This window comes from Acanthaster planci, linkage group LG09, assembly GCF_054643075.1.
Source record: "Acanthaster planci isolate LZ-2023a linkage group LG09, COTS_SCS, whole genome shotgun sequence".
NCBI classification, from domain to species: domain Eukaryota; kingdom Metazoa; phylum Echinodermata; class Asteroidea; order Valvatida; family Acanthasteridae; genus Acanthaster; species Acanthaster planci.
In genome coordinates, this window is record NC_141785.1 from 17,901,536 (window position 1) to 17,927,824 (window position 26,289).

Genomic DNA, 26,289 nt, shown 5'->3' on the forward strand with positions numbered 1-26,289 from the left:
TGGGCAATGGCACATGTTAATTCACATCTATAGCTGATTATAATGTATTTTAAAATGAATGTTTCCCTAACATTCAAGCAAGGGCGTCTGATTTTGTATGCATGTTTTTCAATGGCTGTCTTTTGATGAACAAGTTCAGCTATAAATTAAAAAGTCATTCCCCGCTGCGCGACACTATGCTATCTTTGGTGTTAAAGGACTTGACTGCTCTGAAGTGGCAGGTGTCGTACGCATCGGGCACCGATAGACTGTGATTAAAAAACGTCATGACAAAATTCAGGTGCAGTGCATGCATGCACATGCGTTTGTGTTTTTTGCGAAGAGCAAATTGAAATGCTTATTTACTGATAGTTCAGGTTGTTTGCGCAACGGCTTTGTTGGGCTATCACTTTAGAATACAGATGAAGATATGATAATAGCTGTACAAAAGCCGTACGTGTACCTTGGATCTACTCGAACAAAGTCTAACAACCGGGCTTTATAGGAAATTCTTCCGTAGTCGTATGTGATATTATCCTCAATGCATACGCGGGCATTATTGGCCTCTTGAGGGCGCTCTCAACATTTCCGCAAGTGACCACTGAATTATAATTTTGTAAATAAAGTCTGTAATTAAAGTCTTTATTTATAATTCAGTGCAAATGACACCTTGCCACGTCTCTTTTTTATGGTTAATAAGGTTCGTTTTGTCTCCAGTGGCTCTTCAATTCAAAAGTAGCCGTAGATTTACACCAAATATCTTCTTCTTCTTAGTACTGTAATGCAAACAAACTCATCAAACGGGATATACTACTGTTGCAGGTGTCTATCGAAACACAAGATAACTGACTCAACGAGGAAACATGGCAGAAAGTGACAGCCTTGAGGCTATCGACAGAGACTTAAAAGAAGTTGTGGATTACTGCGAGTCTGCTGGCCTCGACTCAGAGCAAGTCGCCGCAGATGCGAAGCTACTGTTGTCCGCAGCACAAAAACATGAAGACTCCTCCAGTTTTCAAACATTGACCAAAAAGGTTTTATTTGTAACGGTCGCTGTTACTTTGGTAGCTTTTTTGCTGCAGAATGCATGGACATTCCGGTGGTTGTCGGTGGCTGGGAAAACGTTCCAGATGAAGGTAAAATCAAAGGGGGCGTGGTAAAGCCATGAAAAGTGAAATAATTGAATGTCATTTGATAACATCAAGCCAAAGCCTACTTTTTTATCACCCAAAGAACAAGCGGTTTGGATTTATTATGGTTGGTTGCAATGGTTAATCGACATGATTGCCTGTTCGTGTTGCAAGATTGAGAAAGAGTTCCATATGGAACACATTTGATGCCCTTCTGCACAAACCTGGAACATGTCTGAAAACATGTTTTCTCAGTAAATGCTCTGAATTTTTTAGCTAAATTTTACTTTTTAGGACTTGTTATCACTTTTTGATGGCTGTTATAATGTTTTTAGGGAAAATTAGTGTTGCTCTGGATTGGTCAATCCTGAAGAAAACGGCGGTAAGCAGTTTTACTTCCATTTTTTCAAAACAGTCTTTCACAGCTGCGACTGTGGTGAGTTGGTACAAAGAGGCAATTTGCTGATGGCAGAAATATTAACAAATCCTGCAGTAGCCATCAACTAAGATTGAGCAAAGACTGAACCAAATTTTGACTTCCTTTTTTTTCTCTCAGATTTTACCATACTGGGACTGGACAAATTTGTACCATGAAGAGTGCATCGTCGCTAACCCATATATGGTGGTAGAGAAACTTACTGAAGAAGATTGCGAGGTGAGACAACAACACTGGTCATTGTACTTCCATATCCAGCCATCTGGATTCTTGAGTAATGATAATGACGTCAACAGTAATATTGTTATTATTCATTAGTAATCGTTTCTGGTAATGACACCAAGGATTCACCAAAAGTGCCCTAGGTACTGTAGCACACAAGCCTGAAGCAGCGTGTAGGGAAGAGACGGTGAGAAGCAGTTACAGTTTTAGAGGCGGGAGGAAAACCCCAGAGGAATATTCTGAGTAAAGCCCACGGAATCAAGTAGGGACTGAAAACCATATCCACGATTGGACTGAGCCAGGATTCGAACCCGGGCCAAAGAGGTGGAAGGCAAGGAAAGAACCGCTACACTAACCTGACTCCCCCCTGAATATGACCCTTAAGAAACTTGTCTTCAGACCATTTCATTTTCCCAAGCTGAATGGACTTATCTTCAAGGCTGAGTTATATGTGGTAATGTGGAGTTACTTTGATGGCAAGTACATGGTGGTTGGATACAGAACGTTTGCCCATTTTGGCCATAAATACATCAGCTGTTAGCAGTGCTGTCCTTCAGAGGGCCAAAGAAACATCTTGCTGCTCCCAGACAGTCAATGGAATTCAAGCTTCCACGCCATCGTGTTACAGCCAAGAAGTATTTCTTGCCCTTGCGCCGTTATTAACTCATGTTGACATTTAAAGCGCCCTTCTGATGACTTGTGGTCAAGTCTATTACAAGTCTTTCCACAAGGCCGATCGCCAGTAACAAAGGACTGTTTTTGTCCCTGTTCATTGGAATACCTTGTGACTTGAGAGTGGATGGCTAGTGATGGATGTATGTGTTTGTTAACCCAACAACTTCCATGGGTTGTCAAAGTGAAAAGCCTGCTCAGTGGAGCCAGGGCCAACTAGTCAACTCTCCCCATGGCTGAACTGCCTCTTAGTCCCAGCCTACCAGCCACCACAAGATCCACAACAGTGACATTGTTCAGTGGGACGAGCACTTTTCTCTCAGTAAATTGGCGCTTAATGCTGCTGTTGACGGCCTAATGCTACAAAGTGCCACTGATTAGCAAACTTGCAGCACCTTGTTCCATTTTGGTTGGGTTGGGGTTAATTTCAAATGAATCACTGTTCACCACTATTGTTGCAATTTTCTCATCTTGGGATTTTTTGTCCTCCATAACAGGTGTGTGAGACCTACGACGAACTGGATGTTGTGCACAACATCAGTATCAAAGAGATCACTGAGGATTACCTGTTTGACAATATTCCATTCATCGTGACGGATGCCACCCAGAACTGGAAGGCATTCAAAGAATTCAACTTTGACTCCTTTAAAAACGTGTGCATCATATTGGTTTTTTATTAAAAAATTTATTGGAACTTTCATAGTCACACTGTAAGCCTCATTAGCCATTTGGATCTCCATTTGCAGTTTCCTAAACTCTATCAGCACCTTGTTGTAAATAGGTGCCGTCCCATCAAATGTGGGTGCAAACTTCAGACACATCATTTTGATATCGTCACCAAACTAGCCAGAGTGTGAAGTCATACATTTGACAGACGACCCTCATCTCTGCTAGGTTTCACTGAAGTTGGCATACATTTAAAGTCACTTGCAGCATTGTAGTCTAGACCACTTAAGACCTTCCCAAGACCATGCAGGACCAGCACAAGACCTCCAGTCTGAATTCAAGTCACAAGCCTATCAAATCAACTGCAACAAAAGCATTCCTTTGTCACTGTTCAACCTGTTACTTGTGACTGGTCTTCTGACTTTTCTTGTGCTTGATCTGGTGTCTGGTGTTGTGATGGTCTCGACTGCAGCACTGGTCACTTGATCAGATTTCTTCATGTTCCATAGGATGCCCTTTTGAGCTAATTAAATTGGCAAGTAGCACCTCCAGGGATGGAAAGAATGTAGTACTTTTGATTGTAGATTTTTCATTTGGGAGTCTGGTAGGCCTTGAAATGTTTCACATTTAAGGACAAAGTCTGTTTATTTTAGTGATAGGTTGAACATGTGTGCTGCATTTGTCCTTTTACCCTCACACTGTTTGTGAGTCAAATTTGGTTTTCTCCCCAGTTGTATACGACAAACGAGGTCCTTAGGTCACATGACGTCTGTGAATATAAAGAAAGCAACAGTCAAAGACTGGCTGAGATATTGAGATGTAGCGATTGCCCCTTCCATGCCATGTGGTGAGTAAAGCAAATGGCTACGTCAACCGTGTTTGGTTGAATTTGACAGAATATTAGGAATGAGCAGTGTGAACTGACTCCCTCTTTGTTGAAAGAGAAAAAAAACATGTTGCCGAGGCATTCTGTCAGATTTATGGTTCTTAAGATGCAGTCTTTTGTTTTCCTAGGCTTAACTGTAAGCTGCCAGCCATCAAGGTCTTTCGCAGCTTCTACTATCGGCCCTACTTCCTCCCGCCGATGGTAGAATCGGCCCTCGAGAATTTTGTGGCCTTCTCGTCTGGTCGGTCTGAATCGTCAGAGGAGTTCTTGGTAAGAAGAGACACCGGGACATTGCATTTGAGCGAGATTGACCCAGTAGTAGTTACTGAATCTTCCCCTGCAGTGACCCAGGTTCAAATCCCACTCGGGTGGATAGATGGAATGAGGATATCAGTTTTAGCCCTTGCTCTGTATGTTTCCAACACTCCTTGGCCTTTCTGCATCCCCTGTAAATTTGTTCAACCTTTCTCTCAGGCAGGCCAAAAAGTTAATCTTTCATAGACACTGTATTTAAGAAACTTAAGGTGAACTTAACTGTAAGTTCACATTGTTTGCCTTTTTTTTAGATTTACTATACAAGCGACGACTTGACCTGGTTTGCTCAGATTAGAGGCACCTACCTGATTCAGCTCAGACCCAAGGCCCCTTGTGAAGAATTATGTGAGACGCTGGAAATCAACCTTCAAGAAGGACAGACAAGTATGTAGGAATGTGGAGCAGGCACCAGCATTGTTGTCGAGTCCACCACACGACCGACAAGTCCATCACAGGTCATCCAGTGTCTAGCCAATTCACTTTACAGACTATTCCAATGAGCTGTTCCTTTGTCACTGCTCATTACTCCTGGACTTGTGATGAACTCGACTAAAACAATGGCAGGCACTGGGATTAGCCCGGGATCTTAAAGAAAAATTCATGTCTTGATGTTCTGTAAGGTGTGTTTTGTAAACTCTAATGCCTTAGGAAATGTTATTAGGGACCTGCCTGACTTTGCTCCAAGTCTGGCTCATTACAGTAGATGCTGATGTCATTGCTGATGTCATTGCTAATGTCATTGCTTCAGCCTGTCCGTTTATTTTTCAGTCGTACTGACCAACGAGATGTGGGAGTTGTGGTTTGCGCCATCCAATGAGTCTCCAGCAATCGCCTTTGGATCAACAGGAAGATGGGACAGCTAAGAAACAGCCTGGAACTGAAATCTCCGATTGAGAAACCCATCAGAGAAAGTCGTTGGCCCAATGGGTGGATCTCCACTCTCGGCTCACAATGCCATGCTGTCTCATGATCATTCGTTTGCACTGTGATCAATTGCTTGCAGAGTCAAAGATGGACCGGTGGCTGCATACATCCACTGATAGCACAACACTCTCAACTGACCAACAGCCCAAGTACACAAGCCACTGTGGAGTTTGTGGCCTTCAATAGAATCTTGTACAGTATGAATCAAAATGGAACTCTCAGCATTTGTACTTTTTTACCCACATCATGCCCATATTTGTCATAATACAAAGTCATTATAATAAGTACTAATGGAAAATTTGTAATGCCCCGTCAGTCAAACCAAACTGCCTGATACATCCAAAGAGATAGACTGTTAATTTTCATCAGTGTCATCGTTTGAAGTTTTGTTCTTAAATATTTTGTCACTCTTGTCTGGTCCTTTATTTATGTGTTTTATGTTTATTTAATCATTCTAATTAAGAACTATTGATTTGATTACTATTTGACATTTTATCCAATTTTCATATAGAATTCCGTTGGACTATTACCCAGTTTGTTCATTTTCCTCCTTTGTTTTAAATTGTTTTAAATTGTTTTATATTAATTTTTGAGTTTGATCAGGGCCCTTAAGAAAAATCGTTTTGTTTAATGACAAAGCTACCCTGTGGAAATAAAACAGATATATAAAGTGCTGTTAGTTATTTCTAATGCCAGCTAAAACGAAATTTCTGGGGAAAAAAGCCTCGGGACCCCTGTGGGATGCAGTCAAGTAAATGTACTTCATAAATGTAATAATGTAGAGGAGGTGATTGCCATTGAAACAACAGGCAATATATCAAAGGCCAGTTAGATATAAACCACTAGAACTGAATATGCATGTTTTCTTGCATAAGTCTGGTATACTACGCAGCACAGTCTTGGAAGTAATCAATTAACCCTAACCCTCCTCAATCCTTCACCTGTTGGAGGACTGAGGAGTGTTAGGGTTAATATGAGTCTTTAGAAACGTTTTCTTTTTTTGTGGTATTTTTTGCTTTGAGCTTCAAAACTTTTCACGGTGAAGGTAAGTTGGGTAGAAAGGTTTCTGGTAGGGATACCTCTTTTTTTGAGTGTGTGCTTATCTGGCTCTTTTCAGAGCTTATTAATTTTCAGCTGCGAACTCCTGTTGAAGTAGACGATTAGTTTATTGCTGAAACATTAAGATGGTGTGTATTATTTGAAATATATCACAAATGTTTCGAAAGCTAAGATCTATCATCGCAGCAAGAGTGCAGTACTAAGTTAGGAAAGGGTTTGTAAACACTTTATCAGCATCTTTAAGTTATTTTAGTTGAAAGATAACGAAGGTTGTGGTAGATCCATGCACACGTTTTGCGTTTCTGATAACTGGAGCTTAAAAGCTTCCAAAACGATCTGTTTGTCTTCGGGAGTAACAACTTCACAACTCACAGATATGATCTGTGCATCTGGTGCCATGACACTTTGTTACTCAAACTGGGTAGACATTGTTGAGTCTTACACACCCCGTTACCTTGCCAGAATCTAACACACTGCTTTCTAGTCTGATCCTGTGTGGAAATAGCTAAATGATATTAGCCATTGTTAATGCATTTCTTAAGGTGAAACAATTTAAGCTTGTTCCTGTCAAAGCAAAGACACGGATTTGTGCTGAGAACTTTGAGGGATTGATGGGGAAATTTATAAATTTCTTGGATGCTAGGAATTTAAAAACGTTCACTTGGATCATTTGGATGAAACTGACCTACTGCAACTCCACTACAAATGCACAAAGTCGACGTTTGATTGACAATGAAATTTTGCAGTGTTCTCTAAATATCCAATTTCTGAAATTAATGTCTTTTCTCAGCCAATTTGTACATTTGCTTACCACCTCTTCCCTTTTAAATTTACCATTTTTTAGAGGTTCAGTAGAAACAAGAGACTTTGATGCAATCTTGTATGAAATTTCTTCTCTTGCCTTGTTTCAATTATGGCAAAAAAATTTAAAATACTGATACATTTACCAAAGGTAAATTTCGGTTATTTGATACGAATGTGTGTTTGATCTTGTTCATGCATTTCTAAAAACATGCCAAAAATGAGCAGTTAGTATTAAATTCACCTCTGGAAATGATTGGAATTTCAAGTCAGTGACCACGTGTTTTATTACTTTTTTTTCAAAGAAACAAGGAACCAGGCAGAATTCACATGAAATCCACCACTATTACAGAGGGCTAAATACATGTAATTCTTTCACATTGTCTGCTGCTAGTAAGTATGGGTGGGCCTAGTTTGCAGAAATGTCACCCTTGGTTTGTGGTAGATTGTGCCTCAAAATATACATTTGCTTCACAGAGGGGCATACTTTGATGTAGCATTCAGAAGTACTGTTTATTATCCAGTGTTGTGATAGCTACTTGAGATTTCTTAACATGTTGTGGAATGTGCATTATACCTCTGCTGTTGGGCTGGAGACCAGCCACGGCTTACCAGCCAATGGTAGGCAAAAAACAGAGAGGTCTAGTCATCTCAAGTCTGCATGTGCAAAATGTGTAAGTACGTTCCAGTGTCAGCTAGTCTACAGAGACTTTGCATGCTAGCCATCTTGCAGGGCAGTTCTTTTGTTCCACAGGGAAACCTCCTTTGTGTGAACCCTGTGGAACAAAAGCCCTGGCCTGCAAGATGGCAGCCGTGCAAACCCTCTATTGGCTGGAAAAGGTTTGCCCTGAGACTAGAACATGAAAGAACTACGTTGCAATATCAAACTAAATCCTTCATGTAGGGTTTTCCTGGCCAAAATGACACAAGACACATTTTACACTTTCATTGGAAGCAACAAAATGTTCAGTAGTTTTCTCAGAAGGTTCTGTGAAGTTGCAACCATCCACATAGCACAACTAACAAGGTGATCCTATTTTGGACAAGGACAAATGATACCAGCTTGCCGAACAACCAACAAATAGATACTTGAGGTTAAAATTGCCCAAACCTTCCCAACAAATTGCACAATAATACATACTATAATCCAAACACTGGGGGCATCAGTCCATTTCATCCCTGACAAGAACAAACCAGCTGCGATTTTATCCATCAAACTGATTTCGAACCCACCAAGATCTTGGACCCAATACCGCAGAGCTGCAAAGCAGAAAATCTCGCATGACAACTGTATTTGCTAAGCAAAAACTGGCAATGAACCAGTCACAAGCATATACAAACCATGGCTTTTTTGCCGATAACCTTTTTTTTTGCTAAACAAATTCTATCTGTGCTTAGCACACTCCCAGTTCAGATCTACAAAATTGACTCTGAAACAATCAAGTCCAATTTCACAAAGCCAATAACTATAGTCAGATTATCTGGACTGGACAAATTTACAGGCTTAGCCAGAATAAGTTAAGATTTGGCCACGACAAGTGTAGTCACACGGTATTTGGGCTAGTTCAGCTCCGACACGTTGGCTGGAAGTCAAACATGCAGCAATGCACAGTGGTATGGCTACACACTCAGTGGCTCACATAAGGGTACATGTTATTTCCAGTCGCATCCACATTTTCCAACCAGGGCCTTTTTCTGCAGCAGCTCTTTGGAACAAAAAACCAAATTCAACACAGTTCCTTCACAGACTTCACCTGGTCTGGTCTCCGGGCCTCCTTGCGCATAGTGAAAGGCTCAAGTCGCTCCTCCTCAGGGAGGACGTTGTTGAGCCTCTCCATCAGCGGGATGAGCTGATTGAGGTTCTTGGTCACCTTCTGCAGTGTGAAGGACATCTCGTTGATCTTCTGAATCCGCTCCGCCACCTTGGAGTACTTCCGCTGGCGTTCAGAGAGCAGGTTGGCCATAGCAACAGCTTCAGTGTCCACCTGGATGCAAAATTCAAAAAGTTAATTCAAGAATTAGCACATTGTACAAGCCACAGGTTTTGTGACACAAAGTTGCTAAGCAACAACAATACTTACTTAGCGAATACACCTTACCTTGGGAGCCAAGAAGATCAGTGTATTATATAGAGGTCACCATTATTGTCGAGGATGGGCAAATCACAACTGCAACCTTATTGGTTGCTACATGTGCCAAAGATTCGTCCTGATTTCCTGCACTCTGATTGCCTGGCCTATTTTGCTCCTCTGACTTGAGCAAAAGTGACAGAACTTAGGGTAGAGGGAATGGTGACCTCTCCCTCTCCCCTGAGCAAACCCCCAGGGACGCATGTGTCTTGTGAACCGTCTCTGAAGGCTGCATACTGTAGAAATGGCTTGGACATATCCAAATTAACCCCTTCGCGCCGGGAGGCGGCTAGACATGCCGTAAAAATTGAGATCCTCAGCCCACTTTTCAGCTATTATTCTCGGCCCACGCTCGAGCGAACACGGTGAAAGAAGGCAGACCCTGGCTCTTGTATATATAGTAATTGGTCTTTGTGCGCAGCCCAGAAATGAAAAGACCGATTTTGCATCATAATCACCAGCTTCACAATAGTCCCCACTTTGAAAAGAGGCAACGGGAATGTGGAAGGGTGAGTAGAGCCGCATGCCACCGAACAATCAGCCTTTTCACCGTGTAATTCAAAGCGTGCAGAGCACGCAGGGCCACAAACCGAGAATTTGCGGTTTGGCAGGTGGCCTTCGTGGCCAAGCGAGGCTGGAATTCTCTGAGTCGGCTTTCAGGAAGAAATTCCCGTCGTTGAGGGCTTAAAGAAGAAAGTTCTAGACTTGCCTCTTTGATTCTATTGACCAAGACATTCTGGTCAAAGGACACAGCTTCGCTGCACTGCTTTAGATGTTGCTGGTATCTCAGACACAAATGGAGAAGTTGCCTGCAACAAAGGAAATAAATAAGGTGTAACATTGTATCTTGTATTTGTTGTCCACTCTTTGCGGAAAGAAGAAATGGATGGTTAGAACAACAAGTATGAAGGTGAAGAAAATGTAAGTGCTAGGGCCCAATTTCGCAAAGCTGCTTAACAGCTAGCAGGAAAGTCGTACTAACTACAGCAAATTGGTCTAACCGTAAGCACTATTTCATGGCTGTGCTTGATGTGGTGGTGCTTAAGGTTGCATGTGCATGAAGATTTCCACTGTTTTGTCGCTACGTTAAGCAATTATTTCCTCCGAGTTATCTTGCCTTTTGCAGTGCTTAATGCTTACAGTCTTCAGGAAATATGCAAAGCATAGAATGTTGTGCTTAGCGGCACTGTAAGAGTGCCAAAATTTTAGCAAGTCGGCTAAAAACTCTAGTGACCTACCCTCCAAAAACCCCTTGTGGAGAACACTGCCTGATATGCCTAAAAATCCTGCCCCATCCTGATAAATGCCCCCCCCATTTCTTCTTCTAACCTGTGATCCAGTTTGTCCATGGCGCCGGTCTCCTCGAGGCTGGACAGAGAGGGTGTGCTGCGAATCAGGGGTGTAAACGTTGGGATGTCGCGCATCTTTTGTAGCTCCGATGCCAGGCGAGCATCTTCACTCGGTGCGGTCGCCTCGGCAACAACAATGATGTTATGGGCCGGACTGCCTGTAGCATTCTGGCCTTTCAACTTTGGGGATGATTTAGCCGGGGAGTTGGTTTTACCACTGATCTGTGCATAGTCTAAAGCGGGAAACAATACAGAACTCTAACAATAGAGATTTTGTAACATACAGCCTTGAGCGATATTTGCCAGGAATTTTAATTATCCAAATCTGAACTGAAACAAATTCCACACTGCAACTTGCTGTTCATCCCTATTCTATCAAAATCCCACAAAACCAGATGTTGGATTTTTACAGATATTATTGGATTGTTAGGGGCAATCATCTGGATATTAGGCTCAAAAGACTGTACAGCTACAATTTTAAAAAAATCAAGAAACAAAGAGCACTCTGAGGAAAGACAACGTAATATAAAGCAAGATTTGTCAATAAGCCTTTTTCGCGTTTATGATAATGACATTGCGTATTAACATTTGGAGAATGAATGCTCGCGATTGTTATTATTGTAAACAATCTGTTCCCCTGTAGCTTTGTTCACTTTTTAAAACTCGCACAGGGGCACTAAAATCAAGATGGCGACGGAACGGGAAACAGAATGGGCAGCATGTAGTCTCCAGGCAGGGTATGGTGAAGAAGCAAGTGAAGAACTCCACCAACAAGACTTGTAAGTTAATTTTGTCAAAGCTGTTTTGACAGTGGAAATCTGCCTTTGCCCTGTTGAAATGGAGGCAATTGGGTCACTTAAGTGTAAAGAAGCGAAGTTTAGAGCCGGGGCGTGGGATTGATGTACATGTATATCATTTCGATTGACTGAAACAGTAATAAGTATATAAAGCCAACTGTTTTTTTCCTCTAATAATTAAAGTGCCATAAAAAACCGTCGTCTACATGTCAGGGTTTGTTTGACCCTGAAGAACCCCATGCCCTGCCTAGGGTTCCCTCTATGGGATAGAGTTGTTTGTGTATTGTGAAATGGCACGTACAATGTAAATAGGGTACATGCGAATGGATGTGCACGGGGGTGGAATGTGTTTTTTGGTCCCTTTTGCACTCCATCACTTTAAGGGATGTGCATCCTGAATGCCAAACGGTTACTTATTCAACATTCGAATATCAAACAGTTACTCGTTGAACCTTGAATGTCGAACTATGGAGGAAGGACACAGTCGAATGTCAAACAAGGAACGAACTTCACATCAGTATGGGAAATTGGCTTATTGGGAAAGAGTTCCATACATCGGACATCACTTGACACCCTGTCATGCCTGTGCACGAACCCTATGAGCCTAGTCTGAAAAGTTCTACGTGTTTTCCAAGTAAATGATGCAATATTTTCACTACTAAACTTGACTTTTGGGGGGCATGTCATCACTTTCTGATGGCTCATGAACCACTGCAAGGCAAAGTGATATCTACCTGTATAGGCCTAGGCCTATACACATGCAACTCTCATCTTTACCGACAAGTACAAGGCCTCAATTGTTATAATTCCTCTAAAAGTGGAAAAAAATATGTGAGGCTAAGGGCACTTGTTAAATGGCGTGCTGAACTCATCAAATCCAAAAAAATACGTCAGTCATCTGGCCCACCTCCATGTCTGGCCTAACCTGTCGAGGTCATCGTGGTCACAGCAGAATCAACATTATTTTTTCAAACACATTCATATACCTCTCATTCCTTGCCTGTCCACAGAATAGGATGTATAGGGGATCTCATCATTTGGATTGGGTTGCCCTGACAAGGAAGAATCGGCGGATGTCCCACTGCCTTGGCTAGCTCCCATTATGAAAAACACATTTCTATCCTTGTTTAGCAAGGCTGACACTGTGCGAGCTAGCTAATCACTGTTGAATGGACGGACTAGGACAGCAAGTCTAATTTGTGATCGTGAAAGCGGTGACGAGTGACCATCGACAAATCATCCCTTGTAGTAAGATCGACTGATCGCGCCCAACACGCGTACGTATGTCTTGTTCTAATTCAACGTCTTCCGATATTTGCAACAAAACGTTGAAAAATCGCCTTTCATTTATTCACAACTTTTGAGAAATATAAGAATTGTTCGTTCGTTTGGAGACTGTAGATTTCGAGACGAAACAGAGTATAGGAAATCCCTGGGGACGAGGATATACAGGGTGTCCACATAAAAGGTATACCGAAATAAAAAAAATGGCAAAACTACTTTATACATGGGAAAGAGAAGCCCGGAGGCTGGGGGTTCGTTCGAACCCCCCCCCCTCGCTTCTGAGTTCTGCTCGTTGGTGTTTTTAGGTTTTTTTAAATTATTATTATTATTTAATAAATGTTTATTTTGATACTTAATACCCGGTAATTTTGTGAATAAGCCAACCACGCGTGCAAGCGGGCGAACTGAGCTTAAGGCAGTCATGTTTGTCATGTTGCCGTTTACCTTTTGCCTCTGCTCACGTGTTGGAATGAAGAAAAACAAATAATACACGAAGTACCGTCACACCTCATAAATCGTGTTTTGCGTCTGTTCGTTTTTCTGTCTTTTACGGTTGTGTAAGCCATATTGTTTATTACTTCATTGGTCTTTTGATAACTGTTTAAAAAACGAACTGCTACATGGGCCATCCAGCAAGGACACTAATCCAGCCCACCAAGATTGGTAATTTTGACGGCTTGAGAAAGTTTAGGTTTGACGACAAACTCGTTCGCGCGCTGCTTCACGTACCCGAGAGTGGCGTGGACCTTAACGTTGGGCACTTCGAATTTTCGCTTCTGACGTTTGTGTATGGAGCAATATTTTACCTCCAATCTCACAAAAGGTGAGATTTAATCAAACTCCAACTATTCTGATTCATATATGTCAATTTCATATACAATACCCGCTACAAAAGTTCCGATGACATTTTATTTTGGCCCGATTTTCCCGAAGTGCAAAGTTCAAAAGTTCCACTTTTGGGTTTGACGAACCCACCCCAGCCTGAGTCTCTGGTCAGGCAACAGGCCTGCAAAATAGACTGATGTTATAAGGGTACTAAAATCGGCAGTCTGACAAGTTTGCATATTTGATTAACAATGCTCAACCGTGCAAGTGTGCAGAATATCAAAATTAATGCCTTTGCTTTAAGAACACATTCTTGAAAACAAGGAACGTATCTAAATCAATATGATCTGCTTTGTTTTCGCTACTTATCTCACAAGTTCAATGTGCTGTGCCCTCCACATGGCCACCATTCCTGTCAATGCACATCTGATATTTTTATGCAATTTCAATCTCAGTACATTTTTATGTGGACACCCTGTATATTCCCCACCGGGATGAGCTATTTCTGGTTATCAAAAAATTAAAGCGGATTGTGAAGAATTTTTCAGACATCCATCTGCTAAAATGAGTTCAATATCATTCAAAAATGGGGGAAATTTAGAAAGCCATAAATATGCCGTTCTGAATACATATTATAGATGTACACCAATATCATGAACCCCGACCTCTATAGAATCATTATGGTGTCAACCCCCACCCCCCCCCTTTCAAATTTTCATGGCTGGGCAATTCAGGTTTCCCTTTCATCCAAAAGCGTGTAAAAAGCCTTCAATGGGCGTGACCACTTCCACCCCCTCAGAAAGGCTATCATAAAGCGTTACATAAAGAAATTCCACATTATTTTTAACCCTCTCCTAATAAATGTGAACCCCTTTCGACAGTGTGGCTCTGGATCTGCCCTTCATCACCCTGCGATCAAAAAGTTATAATAAGCCGTGATCGTGTACATGTATGTGTTAATTGATCCCAGGAGACGACGATGGGACCCGGATGAGTTCCTCCCGTTCGCTACATCTGCGCACAGGTGCACCCCTCGGCTTATACGGTGAATCACCTAATGATGCTAGGCAGGGAAGTTAACTGCCTCGAGCAGCAGCACCCCCTCATTGGTAGAAAAGAGTCGCGTTGGTCGGGATAGACTGGTCCCCGTCCCTATTACATGTATTAGGGACCTGTAACTAACTGCTTAATGAGCACGATTAGTCCCTTCAATTTGGATGCTGAATAATTTGTCAGGCCTTGGTGGCAAGGATCTCTAGAAATGTACAGGGGTACGATTTGGATCATTCTCAGGTTTATGGCTTTGTTCAGTTTTTTCTTCAGAAAATCCCATTAAGTCGTTTTGCTATCAGTTTCTAACCTAAGCGGGATTTTTAGCGCTTTGTAAAAAGACTTCACAATCGTGATTTTTCCTGTGCGCACGAGATTATGCGGGAAAATTCCACTAAGATTAGAAACTAATAACAAAACGATTTAATGGGATTTTCTGTAGAAAAAATCTGAATAAAGCCAGGAAACCTGAGAGAAGATTATCAAAACCGCACCCCTGTACATTTCCAATGGACGTTGCCGCCATTTGTGCGCATTCGTGCATAGCTTTAAATTTATTAGCGAAGAGTTTTAATACACGATGGGAGGTGGTGTGAACAGGGATCAAACCAGTGTTTATTGTGTTTAATTTTAGATAAAGAACAATTTATGGTGAAGTTATTTCGGGTAACGAAGACGAAAAGGCAAAACAGTCTATCAGCTCCTGCTTTATTTGTACAATGAGCGGGCATCGTTTCTCCGTTTACATAAAACCGGCAGGATTCTGCTGGTTTCATTACTCGCTACGCAAGTGAGCCCTACGTTCGGAGTGAACCAGCGAATTTTAGTTCCGACCAAAGGAGCATCCATTGCTAAGAAAATAACACGATATTTCGGTCCAGCTCTAAGCCCCAGAAGGTGATCCTGGGCTGGCTACACTTTGCAGAGAACCTGCGTGGGAACATGCAGACGGCGCACTAGAGGGCCCATGATTGTCTCCGGAAGAATGCCCAGGGAGACAGAAGAGGAACTATGCGTGACCGCCCGGCGGCTCAGAGAGGTTTCTATGAGGGTCGATTCGTTTAGCTCTTTAATCAAGCAAAACAAAAAAGGGCGTGTCCCCAAGTCGTTGCTTGTGGGAAGGTCTATGGCTATAATTGTTGGCCATCAGATTAAATGTGACATTCCGCATTCAGTTGCTACCAGGTACATATAGAAAACCTCGTGACGGTGCGGTATACCATGATTAGCTTAAACCCCTTTAGTAACTTCGGGATACTAGAAGAGAGAGTCGATCGAGGTCAATCATAAAGAAACCTAATAGCAAACCACCTTATGTACATACAGCATGCTATATGCCATTATTCACATGTACAATGTACACACTCATTACCGTTAATACATGCTTGTTCCCATCCTTTTTATACTAGCTCCATGTTCACATTTAATATGTACAGGGACCACATAGGATTGTTCCAAAGCCAGACAAAACTACTGCAAAATAATCAAATCAACATAATTTATTAGAGAACAGTGTTGGATCTACGAAAATATTTTCTTTTAGCCTTGAGGAAAAAAGTTTTCTTTCTTAGGTTTTGTTAAAGCTGGTCTGTAAGAAGACGTTCAAGGCTTTTGCGACATTGGCTGGTTGGGAGTCTAGTCCAATTGACGGAAGTCCCACCAATCTAGCGCTCGTACTCTGCATGCCCTATTTTCCCAGTCAAAATGACGTCATGCCCTGGGAAATCCCTTCGTTGAGCAATGTCGATGTCACACCGGGGCCGGATTAAGCGCACGACTGCTTAAACGAGTGCATTGTGTAGGCCTGCGAGCGATACCAGCAGTGAATAGGGTGAGCGTAAATTTTCTTTTGAGTACAGGGTTTTATGCACTTGTGTGGCTACTGCATGATTTAGTACATTGCACATTGGGATTATGCCTCGGTTCAAATTACCAATAAGCTGCCTTGATTTCACAGTGAACTAGAATTACGTTTAGACTAGGACGAGACCCGAGATTCAGCGTTCCCGAGTTCAACTTACTTCAGCGGTTCTATTAGGCAATATATTGCATTGGCTCTGTATTTTCATCCAGACAAACCTGTCTCTTAGCCTTGAGACAGCTTTATTCTCTAGCCCAAGGGAAAAAACTAGGTTCCGGAGATTAGCCTCACTCGTGTTCTACAAAATGCATGTTTCACCTGCACCATATCTGGTTTCAAACTTGTACAGGATCCCCCAATTGTAGGCCTAATACGATTGAATTAAAGCTGGGCATCCGACTATATAATGCCATCACCTTTTCAGCACAAGTGCTTTAATTTTCAGCTAAACAATCATGTAAATATTCATGTATTGCATGGATTCGGTTAAATCAATGTTTTAGTACACTCTGTTCCCAACATCCTAGATTATTGGATGGAAAGCAATTAATTTATCAAGTAAGCCGGCAGAATTGCTTAGTTTTTTAGGGGTTGCTCGGGCTCAAGGTTTGACAAAAATGATCCATGGATCGGGTCAAACTGATCAATTTGTCAATTCATTTATTTTACAGAAAAACGAATTCGAATTCAGTGCAATAGACATTTATTTTGAACTCTCAAATAAAGCGGTACCGAAAGGGGAACTAAAAGAAAAAAAGGAGGCAAGTACCAGCATTAATAAAATAATTCACTGAAACTAATTAATGAAATTAAGGTTAATAGATGGGGAAATGAGAAAAAGAGTAACATGATACTTCATAAGTATAATAATTTCACAGAGCATTACAAATCCATAACATTAACATTTGTTAATGGAATTTTGAACCACATTAAAATTAATTCCATTTAAAGGAAGATTTACAGCAAAAACCAAGAAACAGTTGATTTCACGCACTATAAAGGATGATCGATGTGGAAAGTACAAAATGTGTTCCTTAATGAACAGGCTTGCTGACAGAGTGCCTAAATATCACCCTGGTATTATTGTGTAAAGATCCGACTAGAGACGGGGCAGAGAGGGTTTCCTTATTAGTTTTTCTACTCGGGCTTTTTTTTTATTTGGTTGTTAAGAAAAGAATGCGCTTTTCATTTTATTTTATGTTGCAGACTCAATTATGGTGTTATTATGCCCCAGCTAAAGCAAAAGCCCAAATTAAGACTTGGATATAATCCCAGGTATATGTACGTAGTGCGGCAGATGGTGTCAACTGTTGACGATCCCTCTCAGGGGAATTTAGCAATCTTGTCCAGTTTTTCACCACTCACAGCTAAGCTTATCCAGCCCTTGACTCCACAGAGTTCTCATGGCAGAATTCATTAACAAGACAGATATGTGCTATTTCATTATTGCAAGTCAAGTCTTTAGATACCCTGAAGAAATGGCCACTCCGGCGGGAGCGCATGCTTCATACATCAAGCAGTATCTACCCACAGCATTTCCAGCTGTAAGTTTATGTCCAAAATGTATGAATGTAACACAATTGATAATGTGGTGTAGGATCTTTCAATGTATCAATATGTCCCGATTATTCGATATCAATTTAAATTCAATACCACCAATACCAAATTTTTTATCACATTAATAAATCAAAATTGTCGATATTGTGATGAAACTGAAAATGTTGAAAGCAAGTCAGATCATTGACAAAATGAATATCCAGTTGAAGTTAATATGGTTGTCACATTAACTCTGCTTTTAAAATTAGAGTGCAATTTAGTGGCAAATTAGGGGTATGACTGGAAATAAAAACATTGGAAAACCAGAAGCACTTATGTCTGATCCGTGTTCTTCATGGCCTGGAAATCAAACATGCGCTGCCCCAGTACCCAATCAGGGTGCCCGTAGGTGCATAACAAAATTCTTATTGGCTGAATGGCCACACGTAGGCCTACACGTACTATGTAACAAATTTTCTTCTGGGCCCGAGCAGGACCAAGAGAGAGCGCAAATTTCCTAGCAACAAAGGCTCCTTTGGCGGGAACTGCACTGCGCTGGTTCACTAACGACTGCCCGGTTAATGCATGCTTGTGGTCGGATTGCTACTGACCAAATGAGTACCAATCAACATAGCTCTTCTAAATAGACGAGGGGTGCTTCAGCCCAAGGCAGATTTACTCATGACAAGTTGATCTCTTGGTAAACGAATGAATTTTCATGTCTCTACGTGGATGCTACTTGTGCCAGTACAGCCCAAAGGGCCACTGCAAAGAGTCAAGGATTGCAGGCAGAAAATAGGGTGAGCACTAGCCATCGATTGATTTGTCCAATCTCATGTGCACACTGTATTCAGGCCCAGCGTGAGAGGACGAAGTGCACTATTAAGGAGTAAATCATGAACTTTTGCTATCTGTTTCTGTCTGTCACCGTTTCAATGGCAGGTTTTTTTTCATATTAGTCAAAACGAGGCGGTACCAAGCAGGCCTTTCAAGTTACAGGTATACCGGTATTCTTGAACATAATATCCTATTATCTTGACATTTCCAGTCATCCTGTTTTCAGTTAATGTACATGGGAAACATTTTATACATCAAAAATACTTTATTGGATTCCCAATTTGTAGATGATCTAATCTGATATCAACAAACTTCATAGCTTGTGGTGTTTTTCTTGCCAAACAGCTCTTTCAAATGTCTTTCTACTTGAAGCATTCCTTTCACTTAACATGTCAAGAAAAAGAATCATTTTGCACTGATCTTAAATCTTCAGAAAATTCTGCTAGGAGGACTCCAAAATTTTGTGCTATTGAGTAAAATCACGTCCTCCGTTCACTTTAAGGCCTTCTCTTTCCATAGGTACTTCAGCTACATGTAGGGTTTACCTTCCTCAATCCTCCTTAACCAGGATCCAAGTGTGCATGTATAAGTGTTGAACCAAAACTAGTAAATCTAGGAGGCTAGTGATGGGTCTTAGGTTTAGTAAGGTACCAATTAAAAGTGATGAAGGAGTTAGGATTAAGGAGGGTTGGGCTGCTGGTTAATAGTCATGACACTTCATCTTGGTACAGTACCAGAGGCCGGCAGAAACGGAACAAGATGCCTTACTTGTCTTCTCAACATTCAAGGATGTCCGACCAAAAATGGATACATATGGTGAGCTCATCACTCAAGCTCAAGTGGACTGTTTTTGCTGGTCAACATTACACCACAAGTTGCTACAATGAAAGTTTGCTCTTAGTCCTTGAATTGCGAAACTATTAACTGTAATTTGACAAGAAATTCTTTATGTGTGATATTGACAGCTTTATTAGTGGCTTATTTGAACATTTTTTACTTTTAGTTTTCAACGATGGATCGCAGAAAACACTACTGTGTATTGATGGCACTATCCCCGTCTACTACAAAGGTGGGCGGCGAATCTCCCTCCATATCAAACATTCCTTTTATATGTCATAGGTTAATGCTGCATAGCAGACATTGGGAACTATTTTGAGATAGAGCACCAAGTCCTCGGTAACTGGGTGTGCTTTTTTTTTTACAAAGCATTGCATTATGATCTTATTCGCTGCCTGCAATCAATTTTGTTGTAATATTCAACACCTGTGTTTACTTGGAATTAATAATGTAAACATGCGTATCACGTGGGTGAGATTATTTTGGCCGATTCTTTGCACGGCAGGCATAAGCTACAACATTCCCATCTGTATCTGGGTGATGGATACGCATCCCTACAATCCACCCCTCTGCTTCGTCAAGCCCACCAAGGACATGCTTATCAAGCCATCCAAGTATGTGGATGCCAACGGCAAAATCTACCTGCCCTACCTCTATGACTGGGACTGTGTGAGTTCTGTAATGAGTCAAATGCATACACTACTGTAAATATTCTGGCGTGAACAGAGTATTTGGGAAAAAGATGAATGTACACGTACATTAAAATTATGTTAATTTGACCATCATGTGATGTGCTTGGAGTTACTTGTGATACCCAGTTTATGATGTGCTTGAAAAACAAGAAGTATTTAAAGGAAATCTATAGAAATCTCTAGAGAAAACCAAATTTCTTTGATGATTTAGAGTACTTCAACACATTCTAGAGCAATATTGTAACACAAATAATCGCTTGCAAGACGACCATGAAGTTAGAATCGCCCTCTTTGAAGGAAAAGGTGTTGTTATGGTCCACTTAAAAATTTAATTGTTACTATTGCCTGCAGTGTCTTGTCATAAATGGGCCACTTTTTTTTCAACTGATAAAATTTATTGGTACATTTCAGCCTATTCAGTGATGAACCAGTTTAACAATATGTTGTGCCATTTCTTTGGTCACCATCCAGCCATCATCGGACCTGCACACGCTGATCCAAGTCATGTCAGCTGTATTTGGAGAGAGTCCACCTGTGTTCAGCCAGCCCTCCCAACCTAATTCTCCGCCAAACTGAGCTATCAGCCCAGCAGACACAACCAGCTGGCCAAAAGACACCTAACATATCATCTGGAGGACAGGAATAGCAGAGGCCGATTGAGATAGGGAAATGACACTGAAAATTGTATCTTTTGTAATGTATTATTCTAAAAGGTCATAAAAGCTGTCATGTAGAGAGTCTAATGACTAGTTCTGTACTGCATGATGCTAGTAGTGCAATGATATTGAAATCTTAACCCTCAATGCACTGTATGTGCAGTCACTCAGTTATTTGTCGACATTATGTAAATACAAAACTTTTGAAAACTTTTTAAAGTGGTAAATCTGTTTTTAACTCTATAATTCTATCTAAATTTTTCATTGTATTTGTAAAAAGAAAAAAATTCAAGTCAGTACCTACATGTTGCACACAGACTGCAGATCCATTAAATAATTCGTCTTTTTATATCTTAAATCGATCATCAGAAACTAAGTCAAAAAATCTAGAACCTGACCTTAGGAATGCCTATATTACCCTCCCCCCGAAAATCTCTCCCCTCCCCTAAAAAAACTTGTACTTGGCCTGAGCAATTCCTCTATTTATACTCAAAAAATACCCACGGATTCAATTTAAAATAATTATTTTTCAAAATAAAATCCTGCAACAACATTTTCTGATCATGGTGACAACTTTCAAATAAAAGGTACAATTCTTTCAAAACCCACATCGCTGAAACCAACAAACATTGCTACTTTCTGCAAACAAACAACCCCAAACTACACAAACTAGAAAGCCACTGCAACCAAGAATTCTGAGTAGAAATAAAAACTTAGAATATGAAGTAAAAGTAGTAATACAGCGACAGATATTATCTGACACCACCCCCAAAACAACCTTGTAATCCAAAATCTCAATCACTCATCAGTGACATCAAAAATAATCTCCAAACGATACTCTCGAAACTTAGTGACTATCACCACCAACAAACACGATAGTTAACATCAGACAAACCCATCAACCTTAGGAAATTTAGTCATAAATGTCATCACAGCACTATAATCGCCAAATCCCCGATAAACAATAGAATAACCCTATATAATCAATACATTATCTGCAAACCTACTATAGAAAGAAAGAAATCATTCCCTCACACAAATTCAAAACATTCCCCACAACTTCCATGTCAACCAACGATGTCCAAGAAACCGTAAGTAAGGCCTCTCCTCCATTCACACACAACGAGCTGAAGACTCCTGTCAATAAAAGATATCATTTGTTAGTCCATCCTAGTAAAAATTGTTAACATTCCCTACGACATCCACATCACTTAAAACAGCTGAAAAGAAATTCAGAACATCACCATAACCAAAGGCATCATTATCACAATATTACTGAGACAAAACACATCAATGAATATAGTAGACATTTATAAAATACAGCGGCCTTGGAAACTTTGACAGATGTGTAAAGTCTTTTCACCTAATCCAATCCATCAAAAATAATTTCACAAACTCTATTTAGTTAAGATAACTGTCCACTGGCCAATCTAACCTTACATGTGAATTTCTTCAGCCCTGGATTCCACCCTCCATTGAACTGTTCCCTGAAGTAGACAAACTTATGAACACCAACAAAAAGGAAGACTGATCACAACTTCCGCATAGTTGGGTTACTTCCCCCTCTGAAATAATCCTAGGACTCTACTTAAATTGAAATTCTTTGCAGGCAAATTTGTCAAATCAAATTTACCTGGCACATTCCGAACAGTCCCTGATCATCGATTAGTCAAATCAGGTCAATTGACACTAATTACCGTGATGATTTTTCTTTAATTTGGTTTGATTTTGAGACTTAATAAAAACTACACCCCGAGGTTGCTGATTGCCAGTATTTCATTCAAAGTTACTACCACCTGAAAGTGTAATATATGTACCTTACAATAATTATACACATTGGTCTCTGAACAATGTGCAGCTACAGTAAAAACAAATCAAGGTTATGGAATGAAAATTACTTTGAGGAAAGACAATGAGTTAATAAGTAATAGGAATGAGGTGTTACGTTACTTTTCATGAATATTGGAGCAAACAATAGATTCAAACAAAAGGTGATTTCAAAGTTGATTCAACTGTTAAAAATGGGATTTCAAAAAGTGTATTTAAATCAATAGTAGGCCAACAATGTGCATGGAAAACTGAAAATATGCTTGCTTATTGGACACAAAGCAATAACATGAATGCATGAATAAACAAAGTCACTAACTTGAGAAGTTGACTCGCATTATTTGCAACTTGTAAGTTATCTTGTAGTACTACTGTACCTCGCATTCCCTACCTGTCCGCAGAGTTGGATGCAAAGATCGTGTAGCGCCGCATAGCGGCGCAAGATGAAGAACTTCACCGCGAATACACGTAAAACGTTGTAATCGCATAGGGGCCATTTGAGCAAGCGATACACCTGCGCAGGCGCCGCGGCAGGGACGTGCACCTGGCTGGTGACCCTGCGCCGAAGCATTACCGTAAACCGCGCAGGTGTATCGCTCGCTCAAATTGCGCCCATGGTGATTACACCATTTAGGCAGAGTTAGCCATCAGTCTTGCACCTTCGGCGCTATAGAGGGATCCCAGTACGACGCTTTTAGCGTCGATCTGCGCATTTCTGCGTTTGAAAACGAGGCTGTATGTGTTAGCTTCAATTCTTAATACGACCAGACGATGGAAAGTAAGGAGTCAAGGCACAAAATACATAAAGGTATGTTAAATTCAGACATTCCAGGCTTCAACTTTAAGAGTCTTTCGGGGTGACTCAACACGTGAAATCAAAAGAAAAAATGACAGCAATTTACCGCGAACTAACAAACCTGCGATGGTCGTGTATCTTGTGCAGTGGGCGTGGTTTCAACTGAAGTGGCGCCACACTTACGAACCAGATACTGCATGTACTGTGTCGACTCCGCAGGCGCGCGCGACGAAGTTCAACATAGGGTGCGTTCGATTAGCTTCCCTGAACACACCAGTGTTACACTCAAGGGAAGCCTCAAAATGAGGCTTATCGAACGGTGCAGTGTGTTTTCCAAGGCATTCTGGGATAAAGGTCAAGTCCCCGCCACGTTCCATCATGTACGTCCATGTTCTAACAGTCTATCCGTTACGTCATTACACTCGGGCAGCCTCCAGAGACCCGCTCGCCAGCTGGGGTAGTAGTGGTTGACACCAGGGCAGGCACGGGGATCACGTGATGGCTAAACGAACGCTCTGGTATAAGTTTGACTTACACGTGTCAGCTAATCGAACGCACCCATAGAGAGCCTCGTTTTCGATGCGGATATGCGCAGATGGAGCTAATGTGAAATCCCTCTATACGATCTTTGGTTGGATGTACATGTACATGTGTGTACATGTACACGTACATGTATATCCGCCCCGGTGAAGTGCACCATCACTCGCGAAAGAAAGACAGGTGGTTGCAAGCAAAAATCGTGTAGCGCCGCAAAGCGGCGCAAGATGGAAAACTTTAATGTGAATACACGTAAAACGTTGTAATCGCATAAGCACCATTTGAGCAATCGATACGCGTGCGCAATGCACATTAATGCGCAGGCGCAGCGCGCAGGCACGTGCACCTGGTGGGCCTCCGCTAAAGCATTACCGTAAACTGCGCAGGCGTATAGCTTGCTCAAATGGCGCCCATGGTAATTACATCTTTCGGACAGAGTTATCCATCTTGCGCCTTCGGCGCTATACAATCTTTGGTTGCAAGCGGGTTCTTGCACGCGTTCTGCGTTTGCACGCGCAAAAACAATACATGCCGCAACAAATTAGTTACGCGTACTCAGCGTCATCCACGTCAAACGCGCATAATTATACTTACGCACCTCTTGACATCTTGACATCCTTTTTTGTTCCGCTCGGAGCGGATATATAGAGAGTCTCATCATTTGGATTTCGTTGCCCTGACAATGAAGAATCTGCAGATTTCCCCCCATCGCTTTGGCTATCTCCCGTTATGAAACCATGGATGAAATGTATCCGGCACCCGTGCAGATGTGGGTTTCGTTATTCGCAGCAGACAATGAACGCCACAGTTCAGGGGTATCCGGGTTCGTAAGTGACTTCGTCATACACGCGGATGCACCACTGATCGCAGGCTCCCATTGAACGAACGTTAAAGTTGCCCGTTAACTTCCGGCTCCATGGTTCCATAGGGCCTGGTTTAAACTAAAGTAACGTCACGAACCGGAGAGCATGCACAAGTCAACAGCATTAGCGCAAGAACAAACGCGTGAACCAACACGTACGCCAACGTACTCCATTCGTTTGCACGGCACTTCCTGGTTCAAAATGAAGTCACAGGGGAGGTATCCGAATCACTTGGCTACGGCTGCAAATTACACACAACTCTACGGGAACTGGCCGCGTAGCAAAGTGATTCGGACACGGAGTTTGTAAGTGTGACGTCACTTTGGTTTAAACTGCGCCCACTTCACTTAGAAGTACTTGAAAAATTAACCACCTACGTCATATAAAAAATGACGTCCGTGCATATGGAACCAATTGAGCCGTTTTCCAATACTCGACTTGGGCTCCGTCTCAGGCTTCAACTGTTTTTTTTTTAATTTCCTGACTTTGAGGATGTAAGCGTAACAGTAAATCTAATAGTGCCACAAAACATCAAGTAAGATGCAAAAAGAGCCAAACATTACAGTACTTCAATTTAAGTTAAACACTTCAGGCCCACAATCGGGGATTGGTTTCCTTCACGAAGCCTCAGACGGAGACGAAGTTGAGTATTGGATAACGACCCAAGGAACCGCAAGGTACTAAACGCGCAACTTGGGTGCTCATCCAATGGAAGCTTGCGATCAGTGGTTGATAGCTCCTCCGCTTGGCTGATCGCTGGGCCGCGGGCCGAGGCTATGTTCACACTCGATGAATGGGCTAGGATAGCAAGTCTAATTTGGGACCCAGTTTTGTTCACAACTTTATAAATAGACCAACTATTCCCCTCAAAGAATATTGGTTTAGTTTGAGTGAACACCTTACGGCACGAGCTTAAATTCAAATCTAACTCAAATGGGCGTTTTCGAAACGAGTGGATTCAGCTTACACTTCGGTTTCGCTGGTTTCTGTCTGAGTTTGAACATGTGGTTTAGAACGCCGCTTCGAAACAGATGGAGCCAGCGCGACCAAAGTCTAAGCTGATCGAATTCACTCGTTTCGAAAACGCCCACAATTTACGAAACTTCAACATCTTTCCGACGCATGCAGTTGCGGAGCTAAAGACAACTTTATTGAGTTGTGACTGCCCGACCGTAAGTATGTTTCCAAAAACATGGCATCTGATATTACAACCTCGTACTCCAGTCATGCTTACCAAGAACGACTTCATTTGCTACGTCGCGTCCACGAAAAGGTTGCACCTTTGTTCATGTTAAAGACGTATACGTGCGTACGTTCGGGACA

At 41.6% G+C, this 26,289-nt stretch overlaps 3 protein-coding genes across 6 annotated transcripts; 2 read left to right on the plus strand and 1 right to left on the minus strand.

Annotated features, from left to right (window-relative positions):
• The first annotated feature begins 527 nt into the window (after positions 1-527).
• On the plus strand, positions 528-7,358 carry LOC110976563 (uncharacterized). The gene is made up of 8 exons (XM_022229937.2): positions 528-679; positions 802-1,115; positions 1,666-1,764; positions 2,937-3,092; positions 3,837-3,952; positions 4,120-4,261; positions 4,558-4,690; positions 5,075-7,358. Exons 2-8 carry the CDS (start codon positions 843-845, stop codon positions 5,167-5,169), a joined length of 1,014 nt encoding a protein of 337 aa, XP_022085629.1. The 5' UTR covers positions 528-679; positions 802-842; the 3' UTR covers positions 5,170-7,358.
• LOC110976564 (BLOC-1-related complex subunit 5-like) lies at positions 7,353-24,887 on the minus strand. 2 transcript variants are annotated; one of them, XM_022229939.2, is made up of 4 exons: positions 24,702-24,887; positions 10,549-10,801; positions 9,929-10,028; positions 7,353-9,075 (listed from the first exon to the last, which is right to left on the minus strand). In XM_022229939.2, exons 1-4 carry the CDS (start codon positions 24,709-24,711, stop codon positions 8,818-8,820), a joined length of 621 nt encoding a protein of 206 aa, XP_022085631.2. In that variant the 5' UTR covers positions 24,712-24,887; the 3' UTR covers positions 7,353-8,817. The 2 variants fall into 2 exon arrangements, with proteins under 2 accessions (XP_022085631.2, XP_022085630.1); XM_022229938.2 differs by lacking the exon at positions 24,702-24,887 and adding an exon at positions 12,352-12,604.
• On the plus strand, positions 16,027-23,101 carry LOC110976565 (tumor susceptibility gene 101 protein-like). Of its 3 annotated transcripts, none has more exons than XM_087140775.1 (7): positions 16,027-16,355; positions 17,839-17,929; positions 18,416-18,721; positions 18,881-18,920; positions 19,490-19,574; positions 20,101-20,264; positions 20,759-23,101. In XM_087140775.1, the coding sequence occupies exons 3-7, from the start codon at positions 18,630-18,632 to the stop codon at positions 20,861-20,863; spliced, it is 486 nt and encodes a 161-aa protein (XP_086996901.1). In that variant the 5' UTR covers positions 16,027-16,355; positions 17,839-17,929; positions 18,416-18,629; the 3' UTR covers positions 20,864-23,101. The 3 variants fall into 3 exon arrangements, with proteins under 3 accessions (XP_086996901.1, XP_086996902.1, XP_086996900.1); XM_087140774.1 differs by lacking the exon at positions 16,027-16,355 and adding an exon at positions 19,762-19,827; XM_087140776.1 differs by lacking the exons at positions 16,027-16,355; positions 18,416-18,721; positions 18,881-18,920 and having other exon boundaries at positions 17,815-17,929.
• Positions 24,888-26,289: the final 1,402 nt, after the last annotated feature.